The following is a 15,645-nucleotide window of genomic DNA, read 5'->3' on the forward strand; positions in this document are numbered from 1 at the left end:
TGCCTACGGCCGGTGCGTGGCCGCGGCGGCGGGCGGGACGGCGGAGCTGCGGAGGGACGTCTGCCTGGAGGAGTTCCGGGCGCTGCGGGATTGCTTCGCCCGGGCGGTAGGTCCCGGTCCCGGTCCCGGTCCCGGTCCCGGTGGCCGCCGGTGCCTCAGCCCGGCCTGAACCGTGACTCTTTGCAGGCGAAAGCGACGCCGAAGTGACTGCGGTGCTGGCCCCGGTGCCCCTCACCCTGCGCACCAGCCTGAAGATGCTTCGATAAAAATAATAAATAAATTAAAAAAACAAACCACCAAAACCTCTCAAATCCGGCCCGGTTTGTCCTTAAATTACAGAATAAAGAGGCAGGTGGAGCCCTCGGCTGCTACCCCAGCACCTCGGGCCCGGGGTGGCTGCCAGGCTCGGGCAGCCACCAGCCCCCGGGGCTGCTGGAAGCCGCGGCCCGGTCCCAGGTAGGCCAAAGAAGCAGCACAGCCATGGGATGAGGTGCCCAGGGTGACAGATCAGAGATGGAAATCCCCCCACGGCCTGGAGAGAGCAGCCCCTCGCGCCCCCCCACCCCACGCCTTCATCTGCGCTTCAGGGAGCCCTTTCTTCCTCTCCCTTGCTGTGCTCCCAACATTCAAGACCCATTTTCCAGCTGCCAGCGAGCTCCAGCTTTGCTCAACAAGAAAATTTCCTGCAACGGCAGCAGGAACTGCAGGGGCGAGACGGACACCGGCCCCCCGGGGATGGCAGGAGCTCTGGGAACAGCCGGGTGCATGGCGCTTCGGGATAGCAGCCCGCATCCCCGCCATCAGGTTCCGAACGCTCCTGCTCTGGCAGCGGCTCTGCTGCAGCTGCTTGATCCCCTGAATGTCAAATTAGACGTTTTCCTCCCCAAGCCAGGCCCCGCATGCAAGGGCAGCAGGAGGATCTCGGTCTCCCCTCCTCTTCCCCAGCAGCAGCAGCAGGGAGGAGCAAATCTCAAAAAAAGCACAAAAGCCTCTTTTTTCCTTCGGGGCGCAACTCCCTGCAGGTACAGAGCAAAGCAGACACTGCTGCCTGCCCAGGCAGCCACAGCTCTGTGGCCAAATAAGGCTTACCGATCTTTTTTTTTACTTAAAAAAAAAAGAGAATGTGGATCAAAATGCTTCAGTTTCTTTTATTGATCAGCTCAGCCTCCCCTCCGCTCTCTCCCACCAAACGCTCCACCCCAGTATGAGCAGTCCCCGGCAAGCGGAGGCGATGCAGCTCCTGCCGGCTTCCAGCCCGGTTTGGGGTTGCCCACGGCCTGCGCCGTTCCCAGCTGCTGAGGAACATCGGGAGCATCTTTGGTCCTTTTGTATTCACGCAGACAACTCAATGCCAACAAACTGCAGGCAGGTCTGACCCTGCAGGGCAGGAGTCTGCCCTCACCCTGCCCGGGACAGACCAGGCCAGACCCTGGCAGGTAGCAAAGGGCAAGAAGGGGCAGATCCGGCTCCTGCTCCAGCTCCCTCTTGCTTTAGAAAGGCTGGTTGGTGCCACAGGGGACAATGTGTCCGCGCCGCAGGCTGAGAGACACGCTCTGGAGCCCGCTGCCACCATCCCTGCCCCGACAGACATGTACACAGCTGCGGAGCGGCTCCAGGACTCCCGGCCGCGTTGCTTGTGCTTTAAGACAGCGTAATGGAGAAGCTCACTGGTACTATGGGGGAAGTCCTGAAGGTTAAGGCCATGACAGTCACGGGGAAGTAGCACGGGTGGTCCTCCTGAAGAAGTATGCCCAAGTCTGTGGCTGTTGCCCTGTGGCTCTGTGTCATTTTAATGAGAAATTAAGATGACATCCTTCAAGCAACAAGCACACGTCCCAGGCAGGCGGCAGCAGAGTTCCCAAGTGACCAGAACCGGTATGACAGTCCCATGTGTCCGATAACGACCCATCCCTGGCTCTGCAAGGTCCCATCGGACACGAACTCAACGAGGCTAGTTTACCAAAGACACTTTGAGATACGGATATAAAAACCACCACAGTGATGAGGTCTGTAGACTCCAGGCTGGGAAATTTCAGCCATTCTAGTGAGAGCTTTGGGATTTGATTTCTTACATTCGCAAGTCAGGATGTAAAAACAACCAAAAAAAAAAAAACCAACAAAGGGATGAATCACTGTCTGGGAGCCTGAAACCAACCAGGGCTCTCATAGAAGCTCTTCCCTTCCTTGCTCATAAAATACATTTCCAGGGGCGGAGTACTGACATCTATGGATGTAAAACACAGCACAGAGGGGGGCTGGGAAGAATGCACAAAACAAACACGCTCCACCGCGTTACAGAGAGAAGAGGTAGGTATGCTTGAGCCAAGCCCCTGAGTCTGCCCTTTTAAGCCACGTCTTTTGTTCCCAAATTAGTCATCTCTTGCAGAAAAATCAAGCTGGTTTGGGAAGGGTCGGGGGGGGGCATTCTGCAGCCCCCGGGTTGAGCTTCATAATGCACTTTGGACAGGAGAAGTCAAGCTTGAAAGCCCAGATGAGAGTTGAGCGTCCGGGGAGGGTGGCGAGAGCAAAGCTCCGTGTTATTGCTAGTGTGTGGCCAACCAATTAAATCCCTGGGAGTAGAGGCAGCACAACAGCAGCAGTTGTGCCCGTTTAAGGCAGCGTTTCTACTAAACTAGGTTCCTAAACCACAACTATCTCCTAAACATGCAAGACTAACAGCTCCCATTTCAAGAGAAACACCAAAGCAATTGGCTAAGCTGGTCCTCAACTCATGACTTGATGCTTCTCCAGAATAAAGCCTTTCCCTAGATGTTGCGATCCCTGGTTCCCCTCCTTCCGCAGCCCCAGGCCTCTGCCCCAAAGCCCCACACAGCCTGGGCAAAGGAACCCGAGGCAGGTGCCAGGGAAGCTTTTCCAAGCAGGCGGGGGAACCTCGGGGAAGACCACCTCGGTTCTGAAAGGAGAGTTGAGAGCCGGATGGAGAAGGCAATTTGATATGAACGAGATGTTGAAAAAGGTCCTTGAAAAGCCAGCCTGGCAGGGAACCAAGGTAGATGGCAACCTCTGAAAGCCAGAGGACAGCAGGAGCTTTTCTTTCAGGGTTGCCATCTCCTCAGCCACCGGCAGGCACGCACAGCAAGGTGCTACTGTCGCAGAGACTCAAGAAGCCCACGGTCCCCTGAATGGTGCTCATGGGTCCAAGGAGATCCTGTAGGTCCAAGCACTGTGTCCAGCAAAGTGCTGCTGGCTTAGACCAACCACTGCCTGAGCAACAGTGGCCAAAAAAACAGCTGGTTAACTTGAACCTTCCCTATGGAGCTCCTCAGCCCTGTGCCTGTGGCCAACACTCGCAGCCACCCACCAAGCCCAACCACCCCGCTCACACGCTCCCGTCCGCCTGCGTCATCTGCTTGATCTGCCGGCTGTGGACCACCTGCTGAGCCCCCTCCGCAACTTGGTTTAATCGTGTCTCTAGAGCACTCCGGAGGTCGTTTACTTTCACATCTGGAAGGGGGTTCAGGCCAATTAAGACCCCCGCCCCCTGTGCAGCCTCCTCCTCCTCGGGAGGCAGCAGGTCCCGTCTCCTCCGGCGGAGGTCCAGGTCCGCCTGCAGTTTCAGGTCCCGGTTCGGTTTGACGTCATGGTCCAGCTTCTCGTCCCCCTGGGCAGTTGCTCCTTTCTCAGTCTTTTGGGCAGAAGCATTCTCAGGGCCTGGTTTCTTCTCAGCATCGTTTGAGAGACCTCCGTCCCCCTGCCTCTGCTTGCTCCGCAGACCTCCCTGCGGGTCCTGGGCCATGTCCGCCACATTCTCCCGAGGAGCTTCTTCCATTACCTCCCCTTTGCCAGCCAGGTCCCTCTGCGAGGCCTGCTGCCATCTGCCAGCACCCTCAGCTCCCTCGGCATCTGCACCTCTCTGACGCTCCCGTAGGTGCTGCTCGCTCTCTGCCACGTTCCTTTTACTGGAGGAGTCCAGTGCAACTGCCAGGTCTTTGGGCTCCACCTGACTCAGTGCTTTGGCTTTAAGGTCTATTCCTGAGTCTCTTTCCAGACTCTTTCCTGCTACTCCCTGAACTTTGGCAGCCCCCAGCTGTTCTCTTTGGATGGGAGCTGTAGCTACTTCCACGGCTTTCAGGGAATTCTTCTTCTCATGGACGTCTCTTCCAACTTTGGCTTCATGATCTCCTCCTAAATCCTCCGCCAAGGGCTTCTTTTCTAGGTGGTTTCTGGCAGCTGGAATGTGTTGGGCATCCCCATGAAGGGGATCCCAGTTCTCCGCGGGATTTTTAACAGCTCTATCATTCTCCTGTGGCGGAACCTTCCGCTCCTTGGGAAGAACCCCAGGAATCTCACGCCTGTGCCCAGCCTCTTCCAGCTTTCCTGCAGTCCCCCTGCGCTGCTCCACAGAGTCAGCAGGCTGCTTGCCCGGGTCCTGCGCAGGGTGCTCCAACAGCTCTTTGCTGAGCGGCTTTGCAGCAGCTTCTTGCTTAGCTCCGAGGCCCTCATCCTCCTTGCTCTTGGAGAGAGGCACAGCGGGCTCCTGCTGCGTTTCCACTGCAGAACAAAAACCTACATGTAAAAGCTTTTTCCTACAAGTGAGAGATTCCCTTCTTCTGCCACCATGTTCTGTACAACAAGGGACAGGAGAAGAGATTACACTACCAATGGCCATGCAGGAGAACAAGGAGAGTCATGGGGGAGAGTGTTATCCCTGCACACAGGGGCCGGGGATCCCCACCTCGGAGGTCAGGGTCAGATACAGGAATGGCTTTTGCAGAACAGACTCTGCCATGTGCCAAACGGACTCAGATCTCTCCCAGTCCGATTTTAAAGCTGCTTTGAACAGTGACCAGCCCTTGGAGGGGTCGCATTCTTTGGCGATGTCCTTACCCTGCTTTGGCTTCTCCTCTCCTCCCTCCTCCTGCCTCTGCTGGTGGATCTCCTTGTGCTGCTCTTCAATTACAGCCAGCAATTTTGCCTGCTGGTCAAGTAGCTGCTTCTGCTGTACCTGCTGTTCTTTGATCACCTGCAGCAGCACAGCATGATCCAGCAGTTTCGCCTGCCCCGCTTCTAGAAAAGGGAAAAAAAAGAAAGAAAAAAAAAATTCCATGACCCAAACCCCGCACTAATCATCTCTCGGCACTGGAGGGGCTGCAGGGGCTTTCCTTGGCAGGAAGGTCCTACTCTGCAAACGCTGCCCATTTACCAGAAGGGAGGGAACGATGCGGCACAGCTCTGCTGCTGGCACTGATGGCAATCACAGCAGCACCACTCCGGTGTACCTCTGCCAAGGACGGCAGCCAAAAGCCCAGACTGGCTGCTCACTGCCACATGTACCAACACAGGACATTGCCCTCCCAAGATCTGGGCTGAGGGATCAAAACCAAGCTCTCATTAACTGCTCAGGGAGAGGAGCCGTGAAGAAGAGGTACAGGGGAGCAGCTCTGCTGGAGTCCCAGCGCAGGGAAGGATGAGGCAGCTGCTTGGCACAGGAGCTGGAAAAGGACAGGACTGGCAGAAGTTGGTCAAGAGTGAGGGGCTCAACTGCCCAAGCGAGATGAGTTGCTTTTAAAGCTGCCTGCGGTACCTGGGGAAGACCCAGCGCTGCTGCAGCTCGGCTCTCAAGATCAGCCAGGCTTCTCAAACACAGATGTTCTATGTGTGATGATCTATCTCCTTAACACACTGCAAAGACTTCATCCCAGCTAAACCGAGCCTGGAAAGGCCGCAGGCAGCAAACTGGTAATCTTAGGAGGAACTGGAAGAAATTGGCTAAGGTGCAGCAGTGGGAGATGCCCTCAGAGGGGAACTACCTGCATGGTGGGATAAACCTACACAGAAACATCGACCCAACACATGAGGTACAGTTGCTGAGCTGGGTCTTTTCAGGGGGCAAGTCCTGTGTTACAGCCAGAGCGATGAGGCTGCTGTTGTCTCTTCTCCTGGCTTAGACAAGCCAAGATCTAGCCCAGCCCACGGCAGGAAAACACCCACTGAACAACACTCCTGAAGTTTTTGGCTTTGAGCACAGTGAAAGGGCTGGGATCCCGAGCTGCAGTCAACGGTTTAACGGCCGAGAACTCTCGCACGCAGCAGCGCAGGTGGTCAGGCAGGTTGAAACCACAGCGGTGCAGAAAGGCAGCCCCACCTTCCGCCGAGCCGAGCCACCACCGCAATAAAACTGAGCTCCCCGCGTCACGTAACAGGAGGAAATCCCTGCCCACCGGCCCTTCGCAGCCACAAAGTCACACAAAACAGATGAGTGCATTTCGGGCCAAGCAGAAGTGACTCACGTTGATTCACTCGCTGCAAGCGACACGTCACGCACAAAATATGAGTCCCAGCTCTGCACGGAAACGTTGCTGCCTTTTCTCTGCCTGGACAGACACCCAGACGTATCGTATCTTATCTGGAGGGTACAAACCTGTGTGTTGCTTGCCTCCCACACCAGCAAGCAGCTTTCCTCCGAAACTCAAGGTGTTTCGAGACTATTATGCCTCACAGGAAATAATGTCAAAATTAATAGCCTGTAAAATGCCATTTAAATTAAAAAGGGATGCTGTCCAGGTTAATCCTTCTCCAGCATGCACTGCCTCCCCCTGTCCCGCTAATCACCCACAAGGTGATTACAGAGAAATATTTCCAGTTCACATTATGGCGCTATTAGCTGAGGGCCCCTGGAATTCCCCTTCCACTTCGTTTAAAGAAAGTTGGGCTGTGAAGGGGAATTTGGTCGTTTCAAGAGAGCAATTGACTTCTGGAGATCTGTTTATTTTTTGCACTTTGCTCAGAATAAACAATGAAAACAGAAGTCATTTCTACTATCTTGCTCTCCAAGACTGCCAGGTCCCAGCTCGGCATGGGAATGTTTGGGTTGAACACACAGCAGGCAAAGGTTTAATGCCAAATCAAAGCATTTCTCACCCAGAGCTCTGCAAACACGTGTAACTCCTGTGTTTGTGCAGCACACCTCTTCCACACAAACCAAAGGCAGCGCTATCTCCCGGCTCCTCCTTTGATCGTGGAGGAAGCAGGCCTCAGCCAGTGCTTTGGCTGGATTTTAACAGGCACTCTTCATAAAAAAAAAAAACCTTAAATCATTATAAAATGAAAGTACCTGAGTTCACATGGCCCAGGGCAGCTACAGCCAGAGCGCTCAACAACGGTCCCGGTGAGGCAGCTGTTTGCAGAGAGCATCTACAGAGCTGCACACCCTCCGCCTTGTTCCCCTGAAGCCTTTTCACACTTTCCACCCTCTCCCAGCCTCTGGGTACGAAGCTCAGCTCAGAGCAGAGGAGCAGAACAAACCCAGAGCACCTTTTGGTGACATCCTTGTGGGAGAGCATCCCCAGCAAGTCCCACACAGACCGATGGAAAACCCCACAGAAACTCAGGTCCCTCCATCCTCCTTGAAACAGGAAGAGTCCTCGTAGTCCGTACCCACCGCTAGCTTTTTACACTCAGTTTTTAAAGTCCCATTGCAATACAAAATGGAAAGAAAATAATTAGAAAACCAAGATGTAACCACTAAAAAAAGAGGAGGGCAATACGCTCCCCAGGAGCAGAGCCTGCCCACTGCTATTGCTCATCGGACCAAACACCCATCACCTTCGGACCAGAACGAAGGTAAAGAGCCTTTGGACCCCATCACGCACATGCTGTGAGTCCAAGCTCGGGCTCCAACTCCTCTTGCAAGGCAGAGGTCGAAGGCAACGAGCTCAGCCTGAGGAAGAGCTCACCGCACCAGTACCAGCACCGAGGTTCCGTGGAAGGAGCAGACGGGGGCTTTGTCACCGCTGCCCCGCACGATTACGTGCCCAGGTCTCCCCATGTGCTACAGCCCACATCCGCCCCACATCCCGAGGCTGTAGGGCGATGCCCACCCACCTCCCCACCGTGCTGCTGGGTCCCTCCGTTTTACACCAGCCAAACAGTTTCCTTCCAGTCTCGCTCTTGCTGGGGCAGCACCGCCTGCGCTCAAGCCGCCAAAGCCGGGGAGCAGCCGGGCCCGGGTGCCAGCGTGACTCACGTCCTTGAGCAGCCCTGCCAGGGGCTGCACCGCGGAACAGCCGCAGGCGTGAGCCCGCTGGCGACAGGCACTAATTGCTGCCGTCGCGGAGGTGACTACGGCCTAAAGCTATGTGCTGGCAAGAGCCAAGAACAGCGCTGGCTGGCACAGTCCTCCTGCAGAGAGAAATCCGCACTCACAGCCCCGGCTCCCGGGGGGACCCCAGTGCCTTCCCCTCCCCACACACCCCAGGGACGCACACTCACCCTCCAGCTTGCTCTCCGCGTGCTCCTGTTGCTTGTCCTCGGTGTTTCGGGCCTCCCTCGGCTCCAGCTGATCCGCTCCGTCTGGGAGGGGCAGCTCCTGCTTTTCACCTGTGGACAAACAGATCGACAGACCTTTGCAGTCAATAAGGATGCTCCAGCAGCAGATGTTCTCTAAAATGACTCCACATCGTGTTGTCCCTCCCTGCCTAAGCCAGCGCAGTTTATATTCAACCCGACGACTGCAAGGGAAGTAATAAAAAAAATATTTAACAATCTTATAGACTCGTGGCAGCGAGCCAGCGCTAACTACCTCAGCCAATTAAAATGCAAGAACGGTTCTAACTAGCTTTTAGACGGGCACTTAGCAATGTGTTACCTGTCAAGATCTCCCGGCTCCGTGTCCCCAGTGAGTTCAGAGACGCACAGGAACAGCATGGCACCTGACATTTAGTAGGCTAGCAAACAACTGTTTGACAGATATTATAGTAGCTGTCAAAGCCACCAGATTCCTCCTTCTCCCCAACAGCTGCTGAAGGGGCTGTGCATGCTCATACGCTAATCTCGTGAAATTAAAAGCGAACACTGGGATGTAGGTAGGAATAACCAAATTGCCCAGTCTCTGGGGGGGGGATTACAGGCCAAGAAGAGAGTTTGTTCAGACAAGCTGCCGTGGAGGGAGCTTACCAGGGTCGCCTTCCTTCTCCAAGGACTTCACAGCCTCCTCTGCTTTCCTGGGGAGCTGGAGCTTTGATTTCTCCCTGTCACCTGCAGCCTCAGCTTTCTTCTCACCGTCCGGCATGGCAGCTTGCGCCTTGGCTTCCAGCACTTGTTTGTCTGGCTCCAGCTCTTTGTATGGCGGCCTGCCATCCTGCTGCACGATCACCTCCAGGACGTTCTTTGGATTCTTAACGGGCTTGTCAGTCCCTCCCTGCAGTTGGTTCTCAGCAATCGCTTCCTTCCCTTGTTTTGGGCCAAGTGCCTCTTTCTGGGGATTCAGTGCGGCTGGCTCCTCCAGCGCCGGCTTAAGCAGACCATCGTTGGCTCCTCCGGGCACAAGCTTGTTCTCATCGGATTCCTCCCGCTCCCGCCCCATGTCCACGACCACTTCGTCATGCGGGACAGGTGGTTCATGGCGATGCGCTTCCCCCACAGGCAGGGCAATCCCTAGGGCGGACGACAGGCAGGGTTAGGGGGCTTGAAACTGATGGGAGAAAGTAACAGGCAGCAGGTTCACAGCGCACCCAGCTACCTGCTGCCCTTTTTCAGCCCTGTCTTTCCTTCCTCATCAGGAGGCTGCGTTCCTAACGAGCCTCGAGAGCATCAAATACTAAATCACCTTCAGTCCATGAGATCAGAATCTTTATCTGAAATAGTCCTGCAGCATACACCTCTCAGCTCCAAAGCTGGCACCCTTTCCCCAGGTTCCTCGTTACCTTGATCGGGACGGTCAAGCTGCACTTTCTCCTCTGGCTTTCCTCTCTCCTCCTCTCTCTTGGGTACCTCCATGGGCACCTTAATTTGTGGCTGCTCCATCTCCTCCTTCTCATGCAGCAGCTTCGGTTTATCGCGGTCATCCTCCGCCTCCTCTACTGCCGGGTTCTGGTCTGCAAACGCAGGACAGTTAATTGCACGAGGTTACGCACGGCTGCGTTGTCAGTCCACCGGCAGGATCAAGGCAATTGCTTTGTCTGCTGCAACCCCCCCCCCCCCCCAACACAAGCTGAACAGCTATTTTCCCTTCAGCGTTAGTACGGAGGGTTTGGGGCTTTTGTTCTGGGGTCGCTTGTTTGTTTTCCCTACAGTGGCTTTTTATGGAGCTGCTGGCACAGAAGCCCAGGCCAGGCAGCGAGGCAGGGCCGGGATGGAGCCGGCTGCCGCTGCGAGCCCATGCCGCCAGATGGTAGCATCCTCCCGGCTCCCCCACACCGGACCCCCGAGCACCGGGAGAAACCGAGGCGAGGGTCCGGCCACAGCCCCCCATCGCCCGCCTGCGCTGGCTGCGTGCCGCAAAGCGGCTCAAAACCTCTTTGATTTTTTTTTTTCTTCTTTTTGTGCACGAGCGTTTCCCCAGCCCTTGGAATGACGCAAGGAGGATGGGAGGGAAGGAGGGAGAAGAGCTGCACGACCCCGCAGAAGGCACGAAGTTTTGAGGAGCACGATTAAATAAGGCATTAGGGGGAACTCCCGAGGGAGACGGGGGACTCTCCCCATCTCTCTCTCAAAGAGACGGGATGTTTCCGGAAGATGCATCCCAGTCAGACCAGTTACTGGGTTCAGCACTGGAGTAACCACGTGGAATTCGTGGCACGTCCCACAGGATGGGAACGGTCCCTTCCGACCCCAGGGTGGCAGAAGACAACCCACACGGCGTGAACAGGGAGTGAACTCTTCCTTAGAAGAGCAGCAGAGGAGGAAATCTAATTGTTTCCCAGCACTAAAGTTGTTCTGCAGATTTTTTTCCATCCAACAAACACTGAAAAAAAAAATTAAAAAAATCTATCTTCTGTAACAAAAAAAAATTCCCAACTCTTCCCCCCATTTGCCCTCCCCCATGCGATTTCCTTTGGGGAATTAATTCTATAAACATCTTTCAATTTTCTCCTCCCCCTCTGCAGGGCTGGTGCGATTTATTACAAGATGAACTCATGGGAAAGAAGAGATTGCCACAACTTCAGCTGCGTGGGCCTTACCCAAGTTGGGGGGAAAAAAACCCCAACAAAATAAGTACAAAATCCTGGCCCAGAGGGATCCATGCCAGAAGGACCCAGCACCTCTCCAGAAACCTGGACTCTCTGGCCCAGAGCTCTGCACCCAGTTGAAGGGACGTGCGCTGGGGCTGGCCGGCTTTCAAAGTTTCTTTGGTTCGGGAATGACGGTGGGAGGGGAAAAGGACTCAGATTTTCTGAGAAATTCGAGTCTAGTACCCAAGGGTCCCTCTCTCCATTGAGGGACTTCCCAGGGTTCAGCAAGTCAGGGCAGGACACTCCTCCTTTCAGGAAAAAATGGACTGCAGGAACCAGTGCCCAGCCCTGGACGGGGGCCCTGGGAAGCAGGAGGCTGAGGCCGGGGAGGGGAGTGCTCGGCACGGCTGCGGATGTTCCCAGCTAAATTCTGGCCTCGCAGCAAAAAATTATTTACTCTATTGAGTAAAGTTTGTCGTTAATTGGTTCATGAAGCCGGGAGATGGCTGCATTCGGAGAAGACTGCGGTGCATCTGAAACCAGAGGATCCAGGGAACCTCAACGTGGGCAGAGCCGTTCCCACAGCAGAAGGGAATGACGACCCGAGGCAGCCGTGCAGCAAGATGATGTTCAAGAGGGGAAATAAAAAGGAAGAGTGGGGGGAAAGCTCTCCACGCAAGTGGGAAATGGAGGAGTTAAAACCCAAACTACCCCCATGTGCACAGCAGGGTTTGGCCAGAGGACCCTGCAGCAGGTGAAACCCCCCGCGGGTCCGGGACACGACCGAGGGGCTGGGGGAGACCCACTGCTGGCAGAAGCGTCAATCGTAAATCAAGAGGCAGAGGCATGTTCCCTCTTCTGCAAACAATGCAGGAAAAGACCAAAACACAAACAAAACACAAACAAAAATAAAAGTCTCCACGCCATAATAAGACAAAGTTGCCTCTAAGCCGTCATTTGCTCAGCAGGAAACAAAATTAAGTTCATCATCAGGGCGTGAATTAACGACCTCTCACACTGCATGGAAATCTATAAGGGGCTATATGTGGTTTGCAGAGAACAATTTTGCTCAGGATGTGTAATAATCGCTCTAACTGTCTAGTCGCCCTCCAGGTCCCTTTGGAGAGCGTTACAGTAATGCTGTGCCTCTTAATGTTTTATGAGTGGCGTTGGACTTTACAGGCAAGGGCTGAGAGGCTGTAAAAGCTTTTTGGCTTACAACAACAGGACCTGGGCGTTAGGCAGCATCAGGAGGGTTTGCTTTGCCTCGGCACAGCCCCTGCTGCCGGCGGGTCTTGCCGAGCCGCCCCGGCTCACGATGCTCTTCAGCAGCTCCGCTCACACGCACGGGGCGGCGAAGGGAAGCCAGGGCTTTCTGCAACTGATTTGTGTGTGTGCGTGCGCGCGCGTATGTGTTGTGGTTTGCCAACAGCCTCTCTAGGCTGCAATAAAATTTCATGATTAGCAACCTAAAAGCTTCCCTTCCCCCCTCCCCGCTCCTGGTTTGGATAGTAGCAACAGTCCCAGAAAGGCATTAAATCCCTCCTCACACGGTTTTCCTATCGCTCTCGTCCACCGCAGCAATGACTGTAGATGAAAGCTGGGTCCACACAGCCTGCTCTCAGCAGAGGCAGCGAGGCGGGCCCCGCTGTGCTCCCCCTGAGCCGAGGGGGATCCGGCAAAGGGACCGGGGAAGCCCCGGGGACAGCACAGGGAGCTCAGGGACACACCACCCTCTCCGTGCCGCTGAGCGGTGCCCGGAGCATCGGCCAAGAGCTGACAAGGAACATGGGGTTCAGGATCTGCTCGTGCCGGTCCAGCTCCAGACTCGCTTAAATCGCTTTCAGCGCAGTGAAATGGAACAAGATCCAAGAGCTCGTGCTAAGGAAAACGAAGAACAAGCGGGGCAGAGGGATGGGGGAAAACCGCTGCCCTCAAATATGCCGAGCAGCCCTGCACGCCCGAGCAGGACAGGGACAAGCCCTCCCCAGGGAGCCCCACGCAGCCCCCCCGGCCCCAGCTGTGCCTCCAGGAACCCCCCTCCCCCTGAAACGGTTACAGATTTCACAAGGTTATCGAATGGCATCACTGAAATTAGTTCACAGTTGTCTCCTGACGCACCAGCAGTAAAAACGAACCCAAATTACAAGAGGCTGATAGTTCCTTTTCTGTGTCACAGGCACTATTAAAAGCTCGCTTGCACAAAGCACCAGGGAGAGCTGCAGCAGAGTCAAGCTGTTCCTGCAGCTATTAGGAGCTGTGCATAATCCACGTCTCACACATGTTCAGGGCTGCTCTGGCTAATAACGCCTGCAGGGACGCAGCCTGCGGCCAGACAGGTCTCTTTTTCGGGGGCAAACACGCAGATGCAGCACAGGGACGGCGAAGCCCTCGGCGTCGTGCCTTGCAGCTCACCGGCAGCCAGCAGAGAAGCCAAACGCAGACCCAAGTTTCACCCAAGTCCATATAACGCAGACCACCACATCCAGGAGGACACGTGGGATGGATGGAGAAGGGTCCCCAGCATGCCGGCTCCCAGGAGCACCGGGGAAAGGGCGCTCTTACATAAGGAGCGTGAATCAGGTCTTTGTTACCCGATATTGCACAACGCCAGAGAAAGAAAATGAAGCAGCAATGATCAAGTAAGGAGCTGAAAAATATTACAAAATCTTAATCCACCCCATGAGACCCTCTAGGGTGCTTTCAAATACAGAGAGAAATTGCCTAATTAGCTTTTTTTTTTTTTTAAATGGATAATTGCCTTCATGAGCTTTCACAGGCAGCTTAGCAACCTTTTAACATACGCGCACACGCTGCATGGAGCGCTAGAACGTTTCTGAAAGGGGTTTTATACCTTTCCCGAAGAGCTGCTGACAGTAAACCTCAAGCAATACAGGCAGGGGCTGTAATGGGCACTTGGGTGTCGTTAGTAAAAACACTATTCAGAGTTTGCTGGTCAATACGTGTTCACATAAAAGGGCAATGTTCTAATATTCATAATCCCAGGGCCCACAGGGCAGGGTTTTAATGAAAGTCTGTACAGTTCTGGTCTCCGTAACATCAAAGAGGCCAATAAAACTCCTCTCACATGCTGACAGGCAAAAGTCAGACGGTGAAGGCAGGACTGGGAAAAGGCCCCGCACAGCCCCCAGCTTTGCCTCGGCCAGGCAGCTCCCGACCCGGGGCAGGGGGGTGCAGGGAAGGGACGCGGCAGCTCCCTCCACCCGGGGAAGGAGCCGAGCACCCACCACTGGTGCCTGGGGAGAAGCCGCGTGTTTCTGCTAAAGCCCTGTGCAAGGAATACGAACCAGATGTGCGCCGGCGAGGGCACCCAGGTGATGCAGGGCAGCCCGCATCCTGCGCTCCCCTTGAATGACAGGATGCAGCTGCTGCAGTGTTTTCCAGGCTGCAGGCTCCTGTCTCTGCAAAACAAGTGGGGTGAGGACAAGGGGGGGAGCCGCGGGCTGGGGGATGAAGGGCACCATTTAATGCCTCTCATTGCTAGTCAAGCCGACATCCTGCAGAGGCACAGGGAGGCACGGATCCAAGGCACGGGGCGGTTTGCAGCACCGGCTCTCCCAGGGGCAGCCCCACGTCCACCCATCACCGCTTCCCCAGCGCCGGCTGCCCTGCGAGTCCTTGTCCCCCTTCCTCCGCCCGGCTCCATCTCCCTCCGTGCCATCCCGCTTCCTCCTCCCATGGAATGGAGCACCCAGGCCAGGCTCTGCTCCCCAGGGCAGAGCCAGCAGCCCCCCCGCTACGAAAGGGACCACGTTGGACTCGGAGGGCAGCTGAGCTTTCCCTGGGCAGATGCTCGTCAGTGCATTAGGAGCTGCACAGCTCCTCCCTGGGAAGTTTACGAACCAAGAGCGCTAAAACCGCCTTCCTCCCAGGTAGGATTATTTAATCCAGCAGCAAGTACCACACAATAAGGGCTAATGCCGACGAGCTCTGGGCACACGCGGTGGGTACGGCAGGGCGACCGACGAGTCGCTGCGCTACGCGATGATTAGACGCAGGCGTCCTGCTCCGCCGCCCCGGTTCACGCGGAGAAGTGGAGAAGAGATTTAGCAAACTCCAGCGGACACCATCTTTTATGGGACTTTTTTTATTTTCCCAGTCACAAGAACACGTGTCATTAACGACTCCTCCTGAAACGAGCAGCTGTTCTTTGGCCATTACTGCTCCAAAATTAACCAAGACGGAAGAATTCAATTGCATCCCTCCTCCCAGCCCTGCTGAGTGTGCTCGATTAAGGGATTGAGAGCATCTTTTGCTCAGAGTTCACGGGCATCCTAGTGCCTGAGAAGGCATGCACGCCTTGGGTAAACCAGGAGCACGAACGCATAAAACTCCACCGCTGCCAGGGACGAAGCAACCCAGGAGTGAATGTTATCGGCGGCAGCACCGGTGTCTCGGAGACACTCAAAGCTGCTCGGCAGGAACACAGCCAACAACCAGGAGGGAGGATAATCTCCAGAAGAGACAGCCCCTTTCTCCCTTCCGTTCTCAATCTCTGTGAGGATATTTCAAGGCCCCCAAAGAACAAAACAAACAAAAAAAAAGCACGAGCAGAACCAAACAAAAATAAAATAAAGAAACAGGACACAGCCACAGATGAGGGGCAGCACAGGGTCACACGACACCTGCTAGCGATGGCCTTGCAAGGCAAGCCTGCAGCTGGGAAAGGGAGGGATCAGCCGTAATTCTATCAACGGCCACAGTAAACAAA

General features: G+C 55.1%; 2 protein-coding genes across 2 annotated transcripts in view; both read right to left on the bottom strand.

The window, feature by feature from the left end:
* ENTHD2 (ENTH domain containing 2) overlaps positions 1-1,704 on the bottom strand; it is a 6,842-nt gene extending 5,138 nt beyond the window's left edge. Inside the window, exon 1 of the mRNA XM_010578718.1 lies at positions 1,669-1,704. Coding sequence (XP_010577020.1) covers positions 1,669-1,704 — 36 coding nt within the window. The remainder of the gene's footprint in view (positions 1-1,668) is intronic.
* SLC38A10 (solute carrier family 38, member 10) overlaps positions 1,263-15,645 on the bottom strand; it is a 38,288-nt gene continuing 23,905 nt past the window's right edge. The window contains exons 12-16 of the mRNA XM_010578557.1: positions 9,666-9,836; positions 8,917-9,396; positions 8,233-8,340; positions 4,849-5,028; positions 1,263-4,512 (exon numbers count right to left, since the gene is read on the bottom strand). Coding sequence (XP_010576859.1) covers positions 3,341-4,512; positions 4,849-5,028; positions 8,233-8,340; positions 8,917-9,396; positions 9,666-9,836 — 2,111 coding nt within the window. The 3' untranslated portion in view covers positions 1,263-3,340. The remainder of the gene's footprint in view (positions 4,513-4,848; positions 5,029-8,232; positions 8,341-8,916; positions 9,397-9,665; positions 9,837-15,645) is intronic.

This window comes from Haliaeetus leucocephalus, unplaced genomic scaffold (assembly GCF_000737465.1).
Source record: "Haliaeetus leucocephalus isolate CR32 unplaced genomic scaffold, Haliaeetus_leucocephalus-4.0 Scaffold646, whole genome shotgun sequence".
NCBI classification, from domain to species: Eukaryota; Metazoa; Chordata; class Aves; order Accipitriformes; family Accipitridae; genus Haliaeetus; species Haliaeetus leucocephalus.